We start from the raw sequence: 24598 nt of genomic DNA, 5'->3' as shown, positions 1-24598 counted from the left end.
GTAGGATTCGAATGGGACTTGAATCTCTATTGAGTTTAGATCTATTATAGATGAAGTTTTGCTGAAAATCTCAGACCAATATGACTTCCAAATTCAGAGATACCAGTAGGTAATGAAAATAGAAACTAGAGAATGGAAATAGAAGGTTAGTAGCATAGACCAAACCAGCCAGCAGAAGAGGACCAGAGTAGGATCGAAGGTAGCTCTTATGGTGTAAGGAATAAGGATAGTCCCTCAAATTTGAGCCTTAATGGATGGATGACTGCTAAGATATGTTGAGATGAAGTTGCAGCAGAATTGCATGGTGAATAAGACAACCACAGAACTGATCTTTAGATTTCTGAAATACCAACCAGCAGGCCTCAGATCAAGCCTTTCTTGCAATCGAATGGAGGTCTTTGACAAGGAAATAGATCTCCAAATTTCAGCTTTATTGGTTCTTAGTTTGCAGAGATGAACAGGTTCAAATCAGCAGCAGGAAATTAGAAACAAACCCAGCCGCAGGATTTAGTCCCACAATCAATAAACAATCTCCAGGAACAGTGAGGGCTATTAGAGAGTCTCAGAAGATGCTCAACAGCTCCACATATGGGTCTCGGATGGCCTGGAATAGTTGCAGGAAAAATAAAACAGAAAATAGGGAAAGTTGGGAGATCAAGTAGAAGAAGGGAGATGAGGATAGATGGCTATCTCGTCCTAGGCAGCTCAAGACAATGGATTGCAAACAGCAACATAATTCTTCATTCATTAAATCGTTTGGGAGAGCTCTATGGCTCATACAATTTTTTAGAGTTGCTGAAATACAAAATTAGAAAGTAATGAAAAAGGAAGCTATTAGAAGCCTCTTACAAGAGAATATTGAGGCTTGTTCACCAAGTAATCTAAGACTTTACTAATTAAGACTTAACTAAGTAAACTGAATAAAATTTAGAAAGTAAAAAAAAATAGAAACCTAAGTAAATAATAACTTACAAAATCAGCAATAAAGTCTCCCTTCTCTTGCTAACTCAGTGGGGCCCATAGAATCTCAAATATTCCCTTGGATTTCCTTCTCCATGCAAGACCTATGGACCCACAACATTGTTCATTTGAACAGTACCACATGAACAATAACTCATGTACTGTTCATGTGAACAGTAACTTTTCCTGAATTCTATTTTGGTTCTTCTCTTCTTCATGCTTCGATCTACATCACCTGGCCTGTTGAAACTGTCTATACTCTCCAAGACTGCCTCATCAAACTCTTCTTCTACCCTTTGCTTTTCTACCCTCTTCAATCTTCCTCCCCTTAAATGCTTAGACATGGTCTGCTGTGCCTCATTAGGAACTTGGCTGCATTCGTTAACCACCAGCCAAATGCTGCTTCAATCTAGTGGCCCCTCCAGAATTTAGCACCTTCAGACTACCTACACCTTTACTTCTTGTCATTTCTTATAGGCTCTCCACGGTTCCATGCTATATCTTTGTGTCCACCCTCAGCCATTATGCAGCAATGTTACACTTTTATAAACTGTTACATATAAAAAAGCATGCATTATTAGCTATTCAACATCATTTCGAACTTTAAAACAATCATATAGCTATTTCCTATTTTCCCCCTAACTCTTGTATTTTTTTCTTAATTAATGGAATGATACATGAATCATCATTTGTAAATTGTAATGAGAAATACATCAACAATACTATCAGTAGTTTTAATAAATTTTCATAGTAAAACAGACTTCTTTGCCTATTTTTCATATGTTTCTATAATTATTTAAAGGGTAAAATACACGTACCCCCCTAAAATGCACCCAATATTCCTCATGCCCCCTTAAGCTTCTGACAATTCCACACGCACCCCCGCAAAATTCCACATACACCCCCTACTTTTCTGCCTTAAGCCATTTAAATCCACGCCATCAATTTCAGGCGTTACACGTTAAATTTTTTTTATTGACCAAACTACCCTTTCTTCTAACCACCCCTCTAATTTGAAAAGACCTTTTTGCCCAACCCTCATCTTCCCCAACCTGCAACTCATCTTCCCCAAACCTGCAAATCCACTCCAATCCATTAATGCATCTTGCCTCGTTCTCACACCGTCTTTCAGTTTGAGGTTGATTTGTGTGCTCTTTTTCCTTTACAATCCCAACGCCATGGTTCAGATCAACCCAGCATGAGATAATAACCTTGGGCACTAATGTTAGAAATCCCATATAGATCCCTTGGCTTTAGATAAGAGAGTGTCTTAATTTTTTTGCAGAACGGCAAGGGCATGTATGATAGAGATGTATATGAGAACAAGGCATAAACTTGGTGCCCAGGGACGCCAAGGCAGGAAATCAGCTGCCCATAGCCAAGAGTATTCTGTTCTGTTTCTATTGTTGAACATTGAAGAAATTGACCCTAGTATAATCAGAAACTTCATGAGATCCTTGAAGAAAGGGAGAAGCAGAGAAATTGAGATAAAGAATCCTTTGACAAAGGCAGCGATCTGGGTAATATAGATCCACTGTCTGTTATGTTTAATTAATGTTCCTTACAAAGAACCGATCCCAAAATGGCAGCTCGAGCACAGTTTCCTTCACGGTGGTGCAAGATACCACAAAGCCGGGATAGCCACAGTGCTCCGGCTGCTGGCCCTTTATAAAGAAAGGAAATCGAACATGAGGACCATGATGGCTACACCGCTTTGATGGTAACAAGCAGTAGTCATTTAATTGGGTTGCAGAAAGCTCTGGAGATGAGATGGCTATGGTTAAGAAGAGAAAGAAGGAAACGACGAAGAACACACAAGTTAAAGGGGGGGAAAAAAATCAGAAATCAGATTTAATGTTATTTCAAATTGATCAGAATAACCTCACTATTCTCACACTCTCTGAACAGTGAGGAGCATGATTTACTCTGAACTCTCTGAAAGTGATCCAATTCGACCTTCGATCATTATCTTTCATTCAAAACAAAATCAGCTCAGCCGAAGAACAGGTGGGTAGAACCAGGGAAGTTCTTCCATGAATCGATGCTGAAACAGGGGGACTGTAATGCCAATGCCCGACATCAAAGACAAGATGCCGAAGAGATCGTTCTAAGTGGTAGCCATTAGAGAGCAAAACCCTAGCCCCTGCCCTCTTCTTCTTCTTCTCCGTTCTTAATCGATTGCAGCCTAAGGGTATTTAGGTATATGGGTTTTAAGAGAAGTTTCAGAAATGGAAGATGGATTTTGGGGAAACGATTTGGGGAAGATGAGGGCATTTTAGTAATTATGCCCTAGCAAGGGTATGACTGTACATTACATTCTTCAATTTCAGATCCGTTAGCATTTAACGCCTGAAATTAACGGTGTGGACTTAAATGGCTTTAGGTTGAAAAGTAGGGGGTGTACATGGAATTTTGAGGGCGTGCGTGTGGACTTGTCAGAAGCTTAGGGGGGCATGAGGAATATTGGGTGCATTTTAGGGGGGTACGTGTAGCTTACCCTTATTTAAAATAATTTGAAAATTACAGAAATTAAAATAATTAATTTTGAAGATTGAAAAAAAAAAAAGGACACTGAGGCTGTAGATCAGCAAAGGATGTTCAACATATATATATATAGGGACCTCCAAATTTTTTGCCAAAAAACATTTTTTATTTGCAAAAAAATAAAAAATATTTGAAAAACAGAAAAAACAAACTCATTCCATGAGATCCAGCAAGCATTTCAACACATAAAAATTGAACAAAAACAAGCAATTATTCATCATATTTTTTTGCAAAATATAATTTTTGGGAATAGTATATTATCTGCAAGTGCTCACTTGCTGAATGCTTGGTCACGGGTTCAAGTCCTGGAAACAGCCTCTTTGGAAACAGGGGTAAGGCTGCGTACATTTGACCCTCCTCAGACCCTGCTAAACGCAGGAGCCTTGTGCACTGGGTACGGCCTTTTTCTTTTAGTATATTACCTGCAAGTCGAAATCTCCTCCAAATGATGTTGTTGTGCAGCAAATCTCCTTCAAATGTTGTTGTTGAGCAATAAATTTATTTGTTCCAAGTGAGATCTGGTACAGAAATGAGCATTTGGGGTGTTTTCTTGAAAGCAAGACGAAACTTACCGAGTCTCATTGAAATTTCGACCAAGTCTCATCAAAATGATGCTTTTATATAAAGCAGTTTGTAACAGTTTCGACCGAAACGAGATATTGGGTCGAAATACAATGTATACTTTTAGTTCCGCGCATGGTTTCGACTCGGTGCTTCTCAAAACCAAGACAAAAACCGAAATTTCGCAAGATCTCAGTGAGACCTTGAACCTTGTCTGCGAATTGACTCCCCTACCTCCACCCAATAAGAAGGAAACAACAATAGAAACACTGCCTCTGCCATCGCCAGCGCCATAGGAGCAGTAGTTGCAGTGTAATAAGTAGAAGAAGATGACGATGGAAGGAGGAAGAATAAGAAGCTTGAAGCAGCAGTAGCAGTAGCAGCCACAACAATTGCCACCAACTAAGAGAAGTTGCAGGCTTGCAGCGGCCACCGCCATGCCATTATCGCTACTATAATAAAAAAAAATGAAAATAAAAAAAGAAGAAAGAGGAGGAAGTGTACCTGTTTGAGTTCCAGCACTGCTTCCACTCCCTTCAACGCTGTCACAGCCATATAGTCGCAATTCTTTCGACGTTGTGCATGGAGCAGGTTTACGGAAGGACAAATGGTTTTTGCTCCGCTATCCCCCCTGCCCTGTAGTCCCCGCTTCTAGAATCCATCGACATCGAGAATGCTCTCAATCCTCTCTTTAATAATATTATTTTTATATATTAATATTCTATTTTATTATAACCAAAAGAATAGGAGTAAAAAAAATTAATGTATAAGTAAGGCTTCAAAGTCTTTCTGTACATTTTAAGATTGAGATGATGACAAATCTTACAAAAACACATTAAAAAAATACGCACCTAGGCGGGTGCCTAGTCGCCTAAGCGCTTAGCTGGCCCTTGAACGCTTTGGATCACCTAGTGCTTTGACAACTATGAATCTGGGGTTTTCTACCAAATTTCCCCACTTATAGTCGAAACTGTCGAATAAACGAAATGGTTTGAGTTCAACCCATTTCGATCATTTTATTGTATATAACCATAAACGATCCGAAAATATCGAACTGAGGCTAAATGATCAAAAAACTATATGTCTACCGAGTCGCATAGCATTTCGTTTTGACCTTTGTCAAAACCGAAAATTTCGCGAAATTCGGTCATTTCGCCCGAAATCAAGCCATGCTCATGTGCCATTAAGAAAACAGTCACGGTGACATTTCCTGGCCCAGTGATAGGAACGCCAAACCTTCTGATTCTTCCCATCATTTCTCTGGATTATATGTATCAGGTTACTTCTCTCAACATGAGCAGGAAGTTGAATCTCTTATACAGTTTGTGTGAGATCCATGACAGACAACAGTGCCTCTGAACCAGGGGAAGATCTCTCCTGTTGGAACATTGATTCTGAAGTCTCACCATCCTCCACTGGAAGTCTCACCTTCCTCTAACTGAAAAATCTCACTATCCTTATTTTTGAACCAGAAACTTCATTACTAGAATTCTGAACCTGTAAACTTCACAAAAACACATCATCACTTTCTTGAATTTCTTTCTTCTTGTCTCCTTGCTGGTTCAGACCAGAAATCTTTTTCTGTAGTTCTCTAATGTACTCGATACTGAGTCCTCTCTTTCCAACCTCAAACATGAAGCATAACACTATTCCTCTTTCTCCGTAGCTTACTGATAAGATCCTACTTCAGTTTGTAGTATCCTTACCCAAGAACTCATTATTCTTTGTGTTTCATTTTCCTTTGTTTGTTTCTCATTTTCCATAGTCATGTATTCTGAGCTTAGGTGATTGCATACGGCATCAGTCCTTCTCCATGGATGAAAATTGAGTAAGTTTATCTACAGTTCCTTCTCCATGGATGACATTGAGGAAGTTTATCTACGGTTGGAAATTGCCTTCTGTAAACCATGCAATATCCATCTTGCTAGTGATGGCATATATTGCATATTCTCAACGGCCGCACTTACCTTATTTTGTTCTATCAAATTCTGTTGTTAATTAACTTCTGGAAGGCTCTATACTTTATTCATTCCTACTGTTCTGTTCATACAAGGTTGTGCTTGTCTTTGTTTGGCTGATGACTTGGGTTTATGCTTATAGGAATATGATACTTTGATGAATCTTGCTGCTGCTTTAGAGAAAGAAGGAATCAGTGTCTTCCGTTTTGACTTTGCAGGGAATGGGTAAGTTTGAAAAGCAACAACTACCAAGTTGATTGAGAATATAATCTCTGTTGTGGTTCTTTCAACTTTGCATATAGATCTTGAGGCTTAACTAACTGTAAACAGTTGTCTCTCATTCATGTCCCTAATTCGTCATTTCTAGCATATGGGATATTTAAAAGGGGCTGAGTTGGTCTGCTACATCATTCATTGATAAACACTAAAGAGCATGTTATCATATATACTTTTAATTTCAAAGCTATGTCAATTGTTTAAGATCTTCTTTTCTGGAGGTTGTCTTGAAATAGTTCTCTTATTTGATTTGCTAATCATCTATGTAGAATTACATTTGTTGGGATTTTTTGGAGTCAAGGGTTAAAACCTCAGTTAAGTGCTTGACCTCACACTGGTAAGCGGGACATGCTGTCTTCTACACTCTCCTAAACGTACAACGATATGAACATGGCTAGTTCAAAATCATTGTTCAAACTGAGCATTTGTTTTAGTTAAAAAATCCACTATCATGAGAAAGTAATAAAAATACCACAGTTGTACAGTGGGAATAAAATGGGTTAGAAGAAAGTAAGAAACCCACCCATTTCCATGAGAGAGCAGATTAGTGCAACACAAATGTTGAAGCTGATATTGGTGGATAAATCAGTGGATCAGGAAAGTTGGACACCAGACGCATCCACAATTCCACATGCATGGATGCTCATATGTGGCCTAGAAACTTGAACTTCATATGCATCTGTTCATATGCACAAATGCAAATGTTTGTCTATGTGCGTGTGCACATACAAGTAAAAGAAAACGTAGAAGTATAGGAATGTCCAAAGTCCAAACAGAGACTTTCCACTTAGTGAATAGTGATAGAGTAAAATAATTGCACATGAGATGGACAAGTGGCAAGATGAGAAAGAATAGAATTAGAAATGGATACATTTGTGGGAGCTTAGGAGTTGCAACAATAATAGGAAAGGTAAGTGAAGGAGAATTAAGATGGTTTGGTCACATGCAACAAAGACCAGCAGATGTAGAAGGTTTGATACGGTGGACATTGAAGGTGGTAAAGGACAAGGTGATGACCAAATATGGCATAGGTTGAAGTAGTGAAAAGGACATGAGTACATATGAGAAACATTGTCTGACAGATAGGCAAACAGGATCCACACAGCTGAACCTGATGAGTGGCATAGCTGAGCTTAGTTGTGATGGGAACCAAATCCCAGATTTGGTTGAACAGTAAACAGAGAAGCTGGAGAGGAAATCAAAGAAGAAGAAGAAGAATCTGGCCATATAGGTGATGTAGATTTGGTCAATCAATGGTGATGCAGATCGTTTCCATGGTCTCAAGAAAGACCACCCCATCAAATGGGACTGCAAGATAGGCTAAAACCTGGATCATATTATGGGTTGTTTAAGCACATCGGTTTCAGCCTGTACCTGGCCTTTGATTTGGATCACATTCAGCCCATCGATTCTGTCCAAAATAGAGATCGACTAGCTGTAATTGTGGGAGGCCTTAGTCATTGAGATTGCTGATTTAAGGGAGGATTCTTTCCAGGTTCGAGTGGGACCCATGGCCAGGAGTGTCCGGAGTGCTGTGTGACCAACGTATTCCTTTAAAGCTTAAAGGAAAGTTTTATAGGATTGTTGTATGACCGGCTATAATGTATGGGGCAGAATGTTGAGTGGTTAAGAAGTGTCATATTGAGAAGCTGTGTAGTAGAGATGAAGATGTTAAGATGGATGTGCGGAAAAACTAGGAAGGATAAAGTAAGGAATGAACGTATTAGAGCTGACTTGGGAGTTGCCTCAATAATTGACAACCTCTGAGAGAACCGTTTGAGGTGGTATGGTCATGTGCAACGGAGGCCTAGGGACACCCCAGTAAGAAGTGATATGATCCCGATTGAAGGAGCTAAAAGAGCTAGGTGCAGGCTTAAAATGACTATAGGGGAAGTTATGAGGAAAGATATGCATAGGCTAGGTCTTGTGCCAAGTATGACCTCGGATAGAGCCTACTAGAGGGCAAGGATCCATGTAACAAACTCATTTAGTTGAGATAGATTCTCATGACTTGCTAGGCTGGGCCTCTTTCCTCTTACTTTCATCTTTCATTTGTCTTTTACCATTTTTCATTTCTCATCTCATTACCCACCCCTCTTTTCCCATCTCTTCACTCCCCTTTTTGTTTAGACCTCAGTTTTCCTACATTTTTTGTTTGGATCCATGTAGCCAACCCCATTAAGTTGGGATAAGGATGAGTTTGTTGTTGCTGTTGTGTAATGCTACACGTGAGGGGGAGATTGGAGTTCTTATTGGATATTTGAAGATTGTTATTATCTGCTCAAATCATTAGCTGGAAATTATTATTATTTGTTTGTTCGTGTCCTCAACAACAATTTTATCTATGAAGATAGTTATTTTGGTATTCAACAACAATGTAATTTATCAGTGGTCCACAGAAACCTTATGTTGTCTGGTTCACAAGAACCTTATACTACTACTTGGTCCTCAACAACCTTATGTTGCTATTTGGTCCCTAACAACCGTATGTTGGTACTTGATTCACAGCAACTTTATGTTGTCTGATGCCCAGTAACAACCTTATGTCGTTCCTGGTACGTAGTAACCTATGCTGCATTTTTATCAGTGGTTTGCAGTAACCTATGCTATACTTTTACTAGTTGTCTGCAGTAACCTATACTGCATTTTTATCGTGGTCTGCAGTAACCTATATTGTACTTTTACTGGTGGTCCTTAGCAACCTATGCTGTACTTTTACTAGTGGTTTGCAGCAACCTATGCTGCAATTTTATCTATCTTCTTTATGGAGATTACTACTAACTACCTGCCTTCTTGACAAGGGCTTATGATGTTGTTGATGCTGATATGATATTTTGAATTGTGGATTGGTGTTCTCTTCCACATATTTTGTTCGTTACTGGATGGGTTTATTCGACACGAAGATTTTTCTCTTAATCATGATTGGTGTGCTTGAATTGATATTGCTACCCGAATGAAGTCTCTCTGTGCTCACTGGCGTCAATGACTGCTATTTATGTTCAAGACTAGTGCTACTTTTAGTATCTGTTCTTGTTGTTCCAAGCTGGTGTTTTTTTGATAGATATATATACTCTAACTTGAGGAGTGTTAAAGATTGTTCACGATAGGGAGGAGTGTCCCCATCGTCCGGTGAGTTGAATCTCTTAGAGTTGTTTCTATTTTAGTTTCCTTATTTGCTCATGACTTGAGTTGTACTCTAAGTAGGAGTTTTACTTGGACTCTATTTACTGTAACTAAACATTATAAATAGAGGTTGCTGTCCACAATAGAAAGAACTGAATCTTATCGTGGCATATTGGGTTCTATTTTCTTCTGTTGTTCTTTCTTCTCTCCTCTCTCCTCTCTCTTCTCTTTGGCTGGTACTGGTTTCAGATCCTGGTTTGCTAGTTGCTACACTAATGACTAACCATGTAATAATTTTTAGTGCAACAGAACTTTGAGATTAGGCTTCATGGAATGTATTTTATTATCTGCAAACTACCACTAATCTGCGGTTCATATATCTTCTACATTTCATCCTTCCATTTTTGTGCAATTTGTGCTTTGTTTCTAGTTCAGAGTTCCAGATATGAGAATTCTGAAAGTAAGCCATGCACTTTCTGTTCAGTTTGACAAAAATATAGGACCTGATTATTCTTCTCTTTCAGGGAAAGTGAAGGTTCATTTCAATATGGTAACTATCGCAGAGAAGCTGAAGATTTGCATGCTGTAGTTCTACATTTTAGTGGGGTTAAACATCAAATCAGTGCAATTCTTGGCCATAGTAAAGGTATTCTGCTTTATGCTCACTATTTTGTTGATTTATACAATGCTATCCGGTATCCACAAAGGATGAAAAGGTGACAAGTCGTTTAGGTATCAAGTGGTATTGGTGGTGTAAAGCTTTAAAGTGAAATTCCACCATCATGAGTTGCACTTAGGGGTACAAGAGTTGACTATAAATTTTTAGAAGTGAAATCATAACTGTCGTCTTCAATGTATTACCTAATTTAAGATCCAAAATGATCCTGTAATTATGTTCTTTTGGCTCGAACTTGTTAGCATTTCAGTCATTTAATATCCATACTGGTTTATAATATTGAATGCTCTTACAACATCGTCTGATAATTACTGATGTGATATCATCCACCACGTATCTGTGTGGCACCATTTCTGTTGAATTTTAACCACTAAAATTAGTTATGTTTTATGAATATTTTTATGTCAAATTTATGCAGAATCCCAGAATTTCCTCTTACGAAATGATTCGATGAGGCCATTCTGTATATCGAACCTCCCTTTGAAACTTTATATCTAAATCCACTTGACCCATCGTAACCTTGTGCCAGTAAGCACCCTCTATGCAAAGCTGACTGTTTCAAAGGATATGCATGGATGACCTCTTAAGGAAGCGACTCTTCTTTGCACCATTTTCTATAATATCTTTCTACTTCCGCTTTCATTTATTCTCTGATTTCAAATTCTTGTGCAAGTGATTTCCATTAAACTGTGCATTCCTTCATATAAAATGCAATTCTGACACATTTTGTTTTTTTTTTCTTTTAATAATTAGATCAGACCTTTGGAACTCTCTCTGAAACATGCTCTGTTTCACTGAAACAAATGAAATAATTTTTGATACCTTGTCTTGAAACACTTCACAATAATACCTTAGTTCTTGGAATATAGACCAAGAAATTAACAAAAAACCTCCAATATTGTTCTAATTGTTCGATATATGGGCCAGAATACCATGGGGGTATTCTGAACTTTTTTCCATTGTTATTTTATTGTTTTTGTATATGTGGTTTAGTCCCACATTGCTCATGTACATATTTTACTATTTTATTATTCTTATAAATAAGAAGGTGCTTGGGATGGAATTAATCATCCAAGCATTCAGCCTAATTCTAATCTGTTAACATGGTATCAGAGCAGATTTCGAATTAGGGACCCCCCTCTCTTCCATTCTCGATTTCAGTTCCTTCTTTCCCCTTTCATTCTCGGCTTCTTCCTTCTCCTCTTCTCTTGCTCTTCATTCTCCCACTAGGGCAGCACTGATGAGGTGATCTACAAGATCTAGTTGCTGCCCTCCATTACGTCTTTCCATGGTGCAATTTTCTGCTCGATAGGGACACTATTACCTGTCTACGATATTTGGCTTCTTCAGTTTTTTGGGGACTGCTTCCATCTCTGCTACAAGGGACCACTCCTCCTATTTGAAGACCAAGAACTGCAGCAGGCCATCTCTTTTATATCTGTTCCTATCTTCAGACCTGTTCAAGACCCCCTAAGATCGATTTTTCACAAAAAAACAGGGTTTTGGAAAAAACCCTGACAACTATCGATCTAGGGGCTGGTGACTTCTAGTGGTTCTGATTTTTTGAAGGCTGGTTCTCTACTTATACAGGCACACTTGACCTTGGTTGGAGCTGCAACACTTCAGTTTTTTGGCATCTTACATACTTTATCGATTTCAGCAGTTCAGGGTTTTTTCCAAAACCCTGACCAATATCGATCTAGGGTCTGTAGATTTCTGTTGTGGCTGATTTTTGGCAGGGTGATTCAGCATTACTAGAAGACCATTCTATCCTATTTTCAGCTCCATCTGCAGTGTTTTTGCTCTCCTTCTTCCCTACATCGATTTCAGCAATTTCAGGGTTTTTTAAAACTCTGTAAAAATCGATCCAAGGGATTCACTTTGCTGCTGTTGCTGATTTTTGGAGACCATTATTCCATCATTACCAGAGGGTTCTTCTCCAATTTTCAGCCCTTAACTTGCAGGCTTTCTTGGGTTTCTCTTCACAACAGCCCCTCTCTGTGATTTGGGCTTCTCTACTGCTCTCATGGGTGACTCAGTGGATTCGATTGCTACTACTGTTGGTGATGGACACAGCAAAACAGATTATTATACCTTTACTCCTAATCCAATCAAGTTGGATGGCACTAATTACTTGCTTTGGTCTAGGTCTGCTTCCTTTGCCATTACTGGTCGTGGCCTTACTCGTCATATTACTGGCACCAGTGTTATGCCAACTGAGATTGGAGCTGCTCAAGACAGGTGGCTGGCCAACAATGGAGTTCTCATGTTCTATCTCATTGGCTCTATGACTACAGATCTGTAGCATAATTTTCTTCTTCTTGACACAGCCTCGGAGATTTGGGCTGCTTGCAAGGAGACCTACGGGTAGCTTGGCAACGATGCCCAGGTCTATGAACTCAGGAAGAAGGTCCTTCACACTACTCAAGGAGAAATGGCAGTCTCTAAATATTATGCTACTTTGCGTAGCCTTTGGCAGCAGTTGGATCACTTTTTTGATTTTCACCCAAGTTCAGCTGCTGATATTGCTTCCTATAAGAAGCATGTGGACAAGATTAGGGTCTATGATTTTTTGGCTGGCCTAAATGTGGAGTACGATCAGATTCGTGTTTAGGTGTTGGGCCATAAGCCTTTTCCCACACTTGAACAATCTTATGCCTTGGTGTCCTCTGAGGAGAACCGTCGGGCTGCCATGTTGCACCCTCCTATTACTGACAGATCAGCTCTCAAGGCTGCTGCCCCTGCCACTCCTGTACCTAGTAGCACTGCTTCTCTTGGTGATTCTACCACAGGGACTGTTGTTTGTGAGCACTGTCACAAACCCTATCACACCAAGGAGAAGTGTTGGAAACTTCATGGGAAACCGGATGACTTTGAAGCTAAAAGGGCTGCGAAGACAAAGACAAAGACCAAGGCCCATCAGATTGAGACTGTTACTGCAGCTCCTGCTACTGACACTGGTCTATCCCAGGATGATCTACAGGCATTCCTACGTGTGCTCAGGTCTTCCGCTGCTGCTGCCTCTACTACATCAACTCCTGCCAGTTCTTCTGCTCCCTCAAGTTCACACTTTGCCCGGTCAGGTATTGCATTTGGAGGTCATTGTGCTTCTGTAGCTTCCCATCCTTGGATCATAGATTGGGGAGCTACAGATCATATGACCGGTTCCTCTAGTTTGTTTCACAGATATTCTCCCACTTGTGGGAAAGACAAGGTCAAGGTGGCTGATGGTTCTCTTTCTTTCATTTCTGGAAAAGGAATCATCAACTGCACTTCTTCTCTTCCCTTGTCTTCTGTTTTGCACATTCCTAACTTTACTACTAACCTTCTTTCCATTAGTAGTATTACTCATGATCTTAACTGTAAAGTCACTTTCTTTCCCTCTCATTGTGTGTTTTAGGATCTGGACTCTGGGAAGATGATTGGATTGGGTAAAGTGCACGGTGGGCTGTACCTGCTTGATGACGGTCGCTTCTCTCCACCACCATTGCCTTCTCTGCTACACCAAAACTCCATGGTCTCTTCTGAACTCTACCAGTGGCACTCTAGGTTAGGTCACCCCCCTTCAGGAATTGTAGCTCATTTATTTCCTAGTTTGGTCACCCTTCGTACTAAGGATGACTTTTTTTGTGAGGCTTGTGTTCTGGCCAAACAGACACGTTCAACTTATCCAGTTTCAAATAAACGGAGTTCTTCTTGTTTTCAATTAGTGCATTCTGATGTTTGGGGCCCCAGTCGTAAAGCATCTATTTCTGGTCATCGTTGGTTTATCTCTTTCATTGATTGTCATTCTAGGCACACTTGGGTGTATCTTTTGCACACAAAAAATCAGGTTTTCTCATGTTTTCAGCATTTTCATAAAATGGTACAAACACAGTTCCAGGCTACTCTCAAAGTATTGAGAAGTGACAATGGAACAAAGAACACAGAATCCCAATTTCAAAAATATTTAGCTGATCATGGCATCCTTCATCAAACTAGTTATGTTGATACCCCTGCCCAGAATGGTGTGGCAAAGAGGAAAAATCGCCACTTATTAGAGATGGCCAGGGCTTTGATGTTTGCGAGGAATGTCCCCTCTCAATATTGGGGGGATGCGGTTCTCACTGCGGCCTATCTCATAAATAGGCTACCTTCTAGGGTTTTGGACTCCCGTAGCCCCTCTGATGTTTTAAGGAGCAATTCCTCATTTATTGTGCCTCCCAAGGTGTTTGGTTGTGTGTGCTATGCTCGAGATACTAGATCTCCAGGCAAGCTTAAACCTCGGGGGCTCCGTTGTATTTTCTTGGGTTATTCTCTGACCCAGAAAGGATATAGGTGTTACCATCCCCCTTCCCGCCATACCATGGTTAGCATGGATGTTATTTTCCATGAGTCCCTTTCTTACTATTCTTCGCCACCTCTTCAGGGGGAGAGTTCTAGTGAAGATGTGTCTTTTGAGATTCCTCTACCTGAGGTTCCTTAGGCTGCTGTCCAGCCTTCTTTACCAACACCCACGGCCCCTTTACCAACACCCACAGCTGCTGCCCAGCCTCCTTTAGATGCTGCCCATCCTATTTTGGTTGATGCCCAACATCCTCTGGCTGTTCCTCCCTCACCTGATGGGAATCCTTTACAAGGGGAGACCATAGAAAATAGTGTTGTTAATGTTCTTATCCAGGGGGAGCTGACTCTAGTCCAGAGAACTATTGGTGAATTTCAGAAGAGAATTGACAACTCCAACATACTCACCTATACAAGGGGCAGATCCAACAGAGGGCAGCTGCAACCCACTATAACACCAGTACCCATCCAATTGCCGGCTCCAGACCCGGATCCTACATCTCCTGGTAATCCCTCTCCTTCCGACCTACCTATTGCACATCGCAAAGGTACTAGGACTTATACTTTACATCCCATATCTCGTTTTGTTTCTTCTAGCTCTCTTTCTCCCTTTTTTTGTGCATTTGTATCTTCTCTTTCCTCTATCTTGATTCCTAACAATTGGCAGGAAGCATCTACAGATGGAAAGTGGAAGGCAGCAATGTTGGAAGAAATGCGAGCACTACATAAAAATAATACGTGGGATCTTGTGGCTCTTCCTCCAGGGAAAAAACCAGTGGGATGTAAATGGGTCTTCGTGGTCAAACAGAAGGTAGATGATTCGATGGATAGGTATAAGGCACGTTTGGTTGCAAAGGGGTTCACTTAGACTTATGGGGTTGACTATCAGGAGACCTTTGCACCAGTGGCAAAGCTCAACACCGTCAGGGTGTTATTATCTTGTGCTGCAAATCTTAGGTGGGATCTCCAGCAGTTAGATGTGAAGAATGCCTTCCTTCATGGGGAGCTTGAGGAGGAGGTATATATGGACATTCCACCAGGCTTATCTGATGACAGGACCAGGGGCAAGGTCTGTAAATTGAAGTGTGCTCTTTATGGGTTGAAGCAGTCACCTAGGGCCTGGTTTGGCAGATTTCATAAGGCTATGATTTCAGCAGGTTACAAGCAGAGCAATGCTGATCACACCTTGTTTATCAGATGAGTTGGTGACAAGGTTACTCTTCTCATAGTCTATGTGGATGATATTGTGGTCACTGGTAATGATGATGCTACAATCAGGGATTTGAAACTTCTCCTTGGCCATGAGTTTGAGGTCAAAGATCTTGGTCCTCTAAAATATTTTCTAGGGATAGAAGTTGCTCGATCTTCGAAGGGCATCTTTGTTTCTCAACGAAAATATGTCCTTGATCTATTGACTAGGACAGGGCTGCTAGGGTGTCATCCTTCGGATACTCCTATGGAAGCTGCTACAAAACTCTTCAGAACTAGAATACTAAAACCAGAACTGAGAAAGCTTGAATGATCAATTGTGATCACCCAGGCACCTTTATTTATAATGCTGGAATATGAAATTACATGACCAAAATACCCCTGCCTAGCCGATACAGCTAGGCAGTACATAAACAACTATAAAACATAATAATAAAGCACCCAAAAGACCAGAATACCCCCACGGTATTCTGGTTTACATTATTCAACACTCCCCCTCTAGTTGGAGCTAATATGTCGATCATGCCCAACTTGACTAGATTAGGGTGAAATAATTTTCCAGGCAGACCTTTGGTGACGTTATCAACAAGCTGATCCGAAGAAGTCACAAAGGGAATATAAATCTGCCCATCTTCTAATTTCTCCTTGATGAAATGCCTATCCACCTCAACATGTTTGGTACGGTCATACTGCACCGGGTTGTGTGCTATACTGATTGCAGCCTTGTTATCGCAGTACAACATCATAGGAAGGCGAATAGGGAGACCCAAGTCTTGTAGCAGCCCTTTAAGCTAAAGTAACTCACAAATTCCTTGTGCCATAGCTCTGAATTCAGCTTCGGCACTAGAACGAGCAACTACATTCTGCTTCTTGCTACGCCAGGTAACAAGATTTCCACCTACAAAAAAACAATATCCAGAAATGGACTTCCAATTTGCTGAACCAGCCCAATCAGCATCAGTGTATGCCTCTACCCGTAGGTGACCATGTGAGGACAAAAGAATGCCCTTTCCAGGAGCTGACTTCAAATAATGTAGAATACAAAGAACAGCCTTCATATGAGAAGTGTAGGGATCATGCATAAATTGACTCACTGCACTTACAGCAACAACAATGTTTGGACGAGTGTGTGAAAGGTAAATCAGCTTCCCTACAAGTCTTTGGTAGCGGCCTTTATCAACAGGCTCACCACCATTTTCCTTGAGCCGAACAGTAGGATCCATAGGAGTGTCCGAAGGGTGGCAGCCTAGCAAACCGGTTTCAGCCAACAAGTCTAGGACATACTTTCTTTGGGAGAGAAATATGCCTTTTGCAGATCTGGCCACTTCAATCCCAAGAAAGTATCTTAATTTGCCTAGATCTTTAATCTCAAATTCCTGGCCAAGGAAGGTCTTCAACTGTCTGATCTCATCACCATCATTGCCAGTAACCACTATATCATCAACGTAGACTATAAGAACAGTGAGTTTTTCACCAACCCTCTTGATGAAGAGTGTGTGATCAGCATTACTCTGCTTATAGCCCACAGAAATCATGGCCTTGTGGAATTGACCAAACCAAGCCCGGGGTGACTGTTTAGCCCATACAGTGCACGCTTCAGCCTGCACACTTTTCCTCTATTACTGTCACAAGAGAACCCTGGTGGAATGTCCATGTATACCTCCCCCTTCAGTGCTCCATTCAGGAAGGCATTTTTAATATCTAGCTGTTGCAACTCCCAACCAAGGTTGACTGCACAAGATAACAACACACGAACTGTATTCAACTTTGCAACAGGTGCAAAGGTCTCCTGGTAGTCTATGCCGTATGTCTGAGTAAAACCCTTGGCAACGAGCCGTGCCTTATATCTATCTACGGTGCCATCCACCTTCTGTTTCACCACAAATACCCATTTACATCCAACAGTTTTCTTCCCAGGTGGAAGAACAACAAGCTCCCATGTGTTATTTTTTTTCAAGGCTTCCATGTCTTCCATCATGGTTGCCTTCCACTTTCCATCTAATAAAGCTTCTTGCCAATTATTAGGAACACGAACAGAAGAAAGAGAAGTAACAAAAGCACGAAATGATGGGGAAAGGGAGTCATAAGAGACAACATGAGATATAGGATGCTGAGTACAAGTCCTGACACCTTTGCGAAGGGCAATAGGCAAGTCAGGAGAAGGAACATTACCAGGTGGAGAGGCAGGTTCTGGATCCAGGTTCGGCAATTGGATGGGTACAGGAGCAACAGTGGATTGAACTTGATTATGTCTCCTTCCATAGTTCTTCATAGTGCTAGCATTAATCCTCCTTTGAAATTCACTAATGGTCCTCTGGACAGGAGTTTGGGCTTGAGGGGTCTGCTCCCCCTGAACAAGAACTTCTCCCCCTGACTCGGAGGGAGGACCAGAAGTAGGCTGAACAGACTCATTATAGATAGGCTGGAGTGGAGGAGGATGCTCAACAGTTAACACATCTTCGCTAACACTCTCCCCCTGAAGAGGTGGGGACACATAGTCGAAGAGACGCTCATGAAACACAACATCCATGCTGACAAAAGTCCGGTGGGATGGAGGGTGATAGCATTTATACCCCTTCTGAGTGGCAGAGTACCCCAAGAAAATGCACCGAAGACTATGGGGTTCAAGCTTGCCCGAGGACCTAGTATCCCCGGCATAGCACACGCAGCCAAACACTTTAGGAGGAACAATAAAGAACAGGGGGTCTAGAGTGAAGGACCCAACTGGGCAGCCTATTAATTAAATAAGCGGCAGTGAGAACAGCATCCCCCTAATGAACTGAGGGGACGTTCCGGGCAAACAAAAGGGCACGAGCGACCTCTAAGAGGTGGCGGTTCTTCCTCTCAGCCACACCATTTTGGGCTGGAGTATCAACACAGCTGGACTGATGGAGGATCCCATGGGCAGCCAGGTATTTTTGGAACTGACCTTCCATATACTCTCGCCCATTATCACTCCGTAAAATTTGAATAGTGGTATGAAATTGAGTTTGAACCAGCTGGTGAAAGTATTGAAAACATGAGAAAACCTCACTTTTGTTGTGCATCAGATAAACCCAAGTAAACCTAGAATAGCAATCAATAAAGGTGACATACCACCGATGACCCGAAAGAGCAACTTTTCTACTAGGACCCCACACATCAGAATGAACAACATGAAATAAAGAAGATGACCTTTTATTAGAAATAGGATAGTTGGAACGTGTCTGTTTGGCCAAGACAGAAGGCTCACAAAAAAAGTCTTCTTTATTATAAGTTTTGCCTAATGCGGGAAATAAAGTAGATACGGTTCCTAAAGGTGGATGTCCTAGTCTAGAGTGCCATTAGTGTAATTCAGAGGAAAAGGATGCTGGAGAACAAAGCCTAGAAGGTAAAGCATGTGTAGATGCAGGATCTCCATCAAGCAGGTACAATCCGCCATGTACTTTACCCGATCCAATCGTCTTCCCTGAGTCCAGTTCCTGAAAAACACAATGAGTAGGAAAGAATGTCACTTTGCAGTTTAAAGATTTAGTGATACTTCTAATGGAGAGAAGGTTAGTAGTAAACTTGGGAATATGTAACACAGAAGATAAAGTCAATGAAGGAGAACAACCAATGGAGCCCTTCCCAGATATGGAGGAGAGGGACCCATCAGCAATTTTTACTTTGTCTTTACCAGAAGCAGGGAAGTAGGTATTAGAAAGATTGGAGGAACCTGTCATGTGATCAATAGCTCCGGAGTCTATGATCCAAGGAGTGGAGACTATTGATGCACAATGACCAACAAAGGAAATACCTGTATGGGCAAAGAAGGAACCTGAATTGGCAGCAGATGTAATGGGGGCAGCAGATGTGTTCAACAGACGTCGGAGAGCTTGAAGTTCTTCCTGGGAGAAACCAATGTCAATAGTGGGAGCTGAAGCTACACTTTCAGTGTGATTGGCCTTGTTTTTAGATTTAGCACGACCACGTTTGCTCTCAAAATCAGCAGGCTTCCCATGAAGTTTCCAACACTGAGCCTTAGTGTGATATGGTTTGTGACAATGATCACACTTCACATGTGCTCTTTACTAGCAAAGCATAGAGGCAACATTATCGCTATGTCAGTAGTGATGGAACCAGTAGGATCTCAGTAAAGCTGATCTGTCAACCTTAGGAGTAATCATCATAGCAGCCCTCCTTGTCTCTTCACTGTGAACATATGAAAAGGTTTCCTCCAAAGTGGGAAAAGGAACCCGACCAAGAACCTGCACGCGAATAGGGTCGTAATCATCATTAAGTCCAGCCAGGAAGTCATAAACTCGAAACTGATCCACATAAGTGTGGTAGGCTGTAATATCTGCAGCAGTAGTATGCAGGAATCGAGCATAGTGATCCAGTTGCTGCCATAAGCACTTGAGGGCAGCATAGTACTTGGTGACTGTAATCTTTTTCTGGGTAGTGTTTTTAAGAGTCTTTCGGATCTCATAAACCTGAGCACCACCCCCTGAACGACCATAAGTACCCTTGACAGCAGTCCATGTTTGAGTCGCAGTGTCAAGGAGAAGGTACTGACTAGAAATGTCAGTGGTCATAGAATTCAGAACTAAAGACATCACCATCACATCATTGGCTGCCCATTTAGTGCGGGCAGCCCCTTCTTCAGTGGGCTGTTTAGTGATACCAGTAAGGTGGCCAGTGAGTCCCTTGCCAGCCACGGTGAGGGATAAGGATCTGGCCCAAATCAGATAATTGGTACCATCTAGTTTTATGGCAGCAGCATAGGGCAGGAAATCAGTCCTGGTCTGATCTCTCTGCAGATAGCCGTGATGTAACCTCCGAGTCACCCATAATGCAAGCAAGGTAAAATTTGAGTTTTTGAAAAAAACTGAATTTCCAAAAATTCTGCGAGAGTCCTGCTCGAAATTGGACAGAATTCTGATCTTCAAAAAACAGCAGGAATTCAAGGCTGAAACGATTTCGAGTACAGAATATAAACCAGAGAATAATCCCTCAAAAATCTTCCCAAACAGCAGCCTAGAAGAACCAAATCGATTAAGTGTCGGGTTTTGCAAAACCCTGCGGCTTGAGATCGATAAGAAGGGGAAAGAGGCTGCAGCTGTGGGGTCTTCAATCAATGTGAAATCGAGAGAGGATAGATGCTTGTCGTAGGCCTGCATTGATGCTCCAAAGAAACCAATCGATCTCCCAACCGTTATGAGATCAATCTCCAAAAAAAACTGAAGCAATCCTGAATCGCAGAGAGATAATGGCAAAGCTATCGATCTGAATTAGGTTTTAAAATTGAGGTGAGATGGAGGGCAGCACTCGAACCATAGATGGATCACCTCATGGGTGCTGCCCTAAAAAGGGTTGAATGGATCAAAGGAAGAGAAGAGAGAAGGGAGAAGGGAGAGGAGAAGGGAGAGAGGAGAGGAATCAAGGGAAAAGGGTTTTGTTGAACAATCGAGCAGGTCTTAAAACCCTAGCTCGATACCATGTTCGAACTAGAATACTAAAACCAGAATCGAGAAAGCTTGAATGATCAATTGTGATCACCCAGGCACCTTTATTTATAATGCTTGGAATATGAAATTACATGACCAAAACCCCTGCCTAGCCGATACAGCTAGGCAGTACATAAACAACTATAAAACATAATAATAAAGCACCCAAAAGACCAGAATACCCCCACGGTATTCTGGTTTACATTATTCAACAGAAGCTACTACAAAACTTAGAGAGAAAGAGAGTGAGCCTATTGACAAAGGTGGTTATCAGCGGTTAGTGGGCAAACTAATCTATCTTTCCCACACACAACCTGACATAGTAGTTGCTGTAAGTTTGGTGAGCCAGTTCATGCATGAGCCCTATTCCTCTCATATGGATGCAGTCCGTCGTATTTTGAGGTATTTGAAGTCTGCTCCAGGAAAGGGAATCCTTCTATCTTCCAATGGTCATCTTAGCTTATACTGATGCCGATTGGGTTGGTTCTACTAACAAGAAATCTATCTCTGGCTATTGTTCCTTTGTGGGTGGGAACCTTGTCATATGGTGTAGTAGAAAGCAGAATGTTGTGGCAAGGTCTAGTGCTGAAGCCGAGTTTCGTGCAATGGCGTAAGGCATTTGTGAACTTCTATGGCTTAGAGGATTATTGCAGGATATTGGTGTTGCTGTCTATCTTCCCATGATGCTTTATTGTGACAATAAAGCTGCCATTTGCATTGCTCATAATCCTGTCCAGCATGATCGCACTAAACACGTGGAGGTTGACCGACATTTTATCAAGGAGAAGCTTGAAGCCGGCCTCATTTGTGTTCCCTTTGCGAAGTCTACTGATCAACTGGCTGATGTGTTCACTAAGGGACTGAGTAGCAAGCTGTTTCATCCTATCTTAGTCAAGTTGGGCATGCATGATATATATGCTCCAACTTGAGGGGGAGTGTTCGATATGGACTTTTTTCCATTGTTATTTTATTGTTTTTGTATATGTGGTTTAGTACACATTGCTCATGTACATATTTTACTATTTTATTATTCTTATAAATAAGAAGGTGCTTGGGATGGAATTAATCATCCAAGCATTCAGCCTAATTCTAATCTGTTAACACTAATGCTTGCCAGATACGAGATTTATGCTTCAAGGAAGAAATTTTTTGTCGTTCTTGAAAATATTTAGGATTCATTAGCTGTCCTATGCATTCATGGGTCCCTTCATGAATCAAGACATTTATCATTAGTCATATGATATGAACCGAGTACAGCCAACCAACTGGAGGAATTAGATTCCTTTATTGTTCATTTTATCATTTCGTTTCATGTTGAGTTGTTGGGATCCTGTCCATATTGTTGTGTCAGAGAACCACCGTAGTATCTTAATATATGGAAATTATTATAAATTGTTGTTCTTGTTCACTCTTTCTCTATGGCTGAAAATGATTTCTGTAGGAGGAAATGCGGTGCTCCTCTATGCTTCTAGGTACCCTGATGTCCATACAGTTGTCAATGTTTCGGGGCGGTTTAATCTGGAAAGAGGTATTGCGGGTCGCCTGGGTAAAAGTTTTATGGAGAGGATCAAGAAAGATGGATTCATCGATGTTAAGGATGACACAGGTAAGCTATTACTTTTATTAAGAAATAAATGATTATGCTTTACGTCATTCCATCCTAGATAGGCTCACTACTTTGCTGATGTTTGATATGATTTATTTTTCTTTCTCTATATGTTCAGTTATTTTGTGTGTGTGTGTGTGTGTGTGTGTGTGGGTGGGTGGGGAGGTGTGTAAAGTCTCAATATGCTCCTTTTAGGAGAAGTGGTGAGGAAAGACATGCATAGCTTAGGCATTGTATCAAGTATGACCTCGAATAGAGCTGATTGGAGAGCAAGGATCCATGTAGTCAATCCCATTCAGTTGGGATAAGGCTGCATTGTTGTTGATGATGTTGTATTTTCAATGTCCTATGCATGGTATTGTGTGGTCTATCAACAAACTAGATGTTATGTTGGGTGTGTCTATGTTGGGGTAAGGGGGTTTAGATCTTCAAAGCAGTGTTTTGTGAGTGTTTCAGTATTTTTCTGGCGTCAATGTGAGAATCTATGAATAAGTCTGTTCCTATCATGAATCCCTAATTCTAATATGGTACGGAAATTATTTGTAGTTTTTATGCACTGTATTCTTTCGTACTTAACAGTCTTGACTGACATTTAACATTTAATTGTACTGTAGGAAAAGTTGAGTACCGTGTGACAGAAGAAAGTATAATGGACCGCCTGACCACTGATATGCGTGCAGCATGCCTTTCAATTCAAAGAGATTGCCGGTAGTAATACACTTTATCAGACAGTTTTGATGTTTTTCACTATGCACAGCATGGTGTTAACAACTAGTATGATTATGTATTTATTTTTCTAGGAAACTTCGTTTCATAGAACTAGTTTCCTAACAAATCAAGCTGCAGTCAAGGCCTTTCCTTTTTGTTTAACTTCATCCTTATTCTCCTTATGACCTAATTTTTCTGGGGACTTAAATTTTACTTTCTGAGCAATTCCCAACAAGACATTACTGAGCTTCACCAGGAGATTAGCCCTGTAGAGATAATATCATTCTTCAGCATTAATGGAAGGACAAAACCTTTAGAATTAATGGGCATGCTCAACTTAGAATAGTTGAAGACATTAGTTCTCATAGTAGATAGAGGGCGGGCCTTGGTGTAACGGTAAGGTTATTCCATTGCGACCTAGTGGTCGTGGGTTGGAGTCGGTAAACAGCCTCTCTGTGAAGTGGGTGTAAGGCTGCGTACATTATGGCCCTCCCCAGACTCCGCAATGGCAGGAGCTTCGTGCACTGAGTATGCCCTTTTTAGTAGTTCTTGTAATATAAACTGGATCTCGTTGGTCGTTGCTTTCACATTTTGATGGTCTTGTAAGTTCCATCAAAGAATTAATCAACGAGTTGATCTTTTATTTGCGAATTGGATTTATTTCTGCCCTTGCATTTCAATTGTTTCCATTATGATTTGATTCTTAATATTTGTCCTATTCATTGTTGATTGTTATTGTTCTTTTTTCATTTTTCTTTTCTCTGTTCATTCCTCTCTTTTTTCCTTTTTTTTTGGGGGGGGCATATATAATAACATCACTGAATAATCTACAGGGTCTTGACTGTTCATGGTTCTAAGGATGAAATTGTGCCAGCAGAAGATGCTATGGAGTTTGCCAAGGTCATACCCAACCACAAGCTGCACATTATAGAAGGAGCTGATCATGGATACACTGCACATCAAGCTGAGTTAACTGCAATTGTGCTAGAGTTCATGAGGGCAGGGATACAGCAAGAGAAGGATATGCCTAACCAGGTATCATCATCCCCGAGAGCAGACAATGATATCCATCCACGATTCTGATGTGGCGTCAGTGTTAATAAAATTAAGAACCCATCGGCAAATCAAAGTGAAAATGGGTACAATATTTTCTTTGGGCAGAGTCCTGATTTGTGCTATTTAAAGA

General features: G+C 40.9%; 1 protein-coding gene across 4 annotated transcripts in view; it reads left to right on the top strand.

Moving 5' to 3' along the window:
• The window catches only part of LOC122669553, a 34799-nt gene that overhangs the window by 10095 nt on the left and 106 nt on the right, over positions 1-24598 (top strand). The window contains exons 3-7 of one of the 4 annotated variants that reach the window (XR_006334041.1): positions 6166-6248; positions 9947-10068; positions 22540-22704; positions 23319-23412; positions 24246-24551. Coding sequence is in view for 3 of the 4 variants with exons in the window: in XM_043866336.1 (XP_043722271.1) it covers positions 6166-6248; positions 9947-10068; positions 22540-22704; positions 23319-23412; positions 24246-24495 (714 nt within the window). In the remaining variant the exon portion in view is untranslated. Of the gene's footprint in view, positions 1-6165; positions 6249-9946; positions 10069-22539; positions 22705-23318; positions 23413-24245; positions 24552-24598 lie in introns of those variants that run through there. The other 3 variants (XM_043866337.1, XM_043866336.1, XM_043866339.1) reach the window with 3 other exon arrangements.

Source organism: Telopea speciosissima, chromosome 7 (genome assembly GCF_018873765.1).
Source record: "Telopea speciosissima isolate NSW1024214 ecotype Mountain lineage chromosome 7, Tspe_v1, whole genome shotgun sequence".
In the NCBI taxonomy this organism is placed as follows: Eukaryota; Viridiplantae; Streptophyta; class Magnoliopsida; order Proteales; family Proteaceae; genus Telopea; species Telopea speciosissima.
This window is presented reverse-complemented; position numbering and strand designations above follow the sequence as displayed.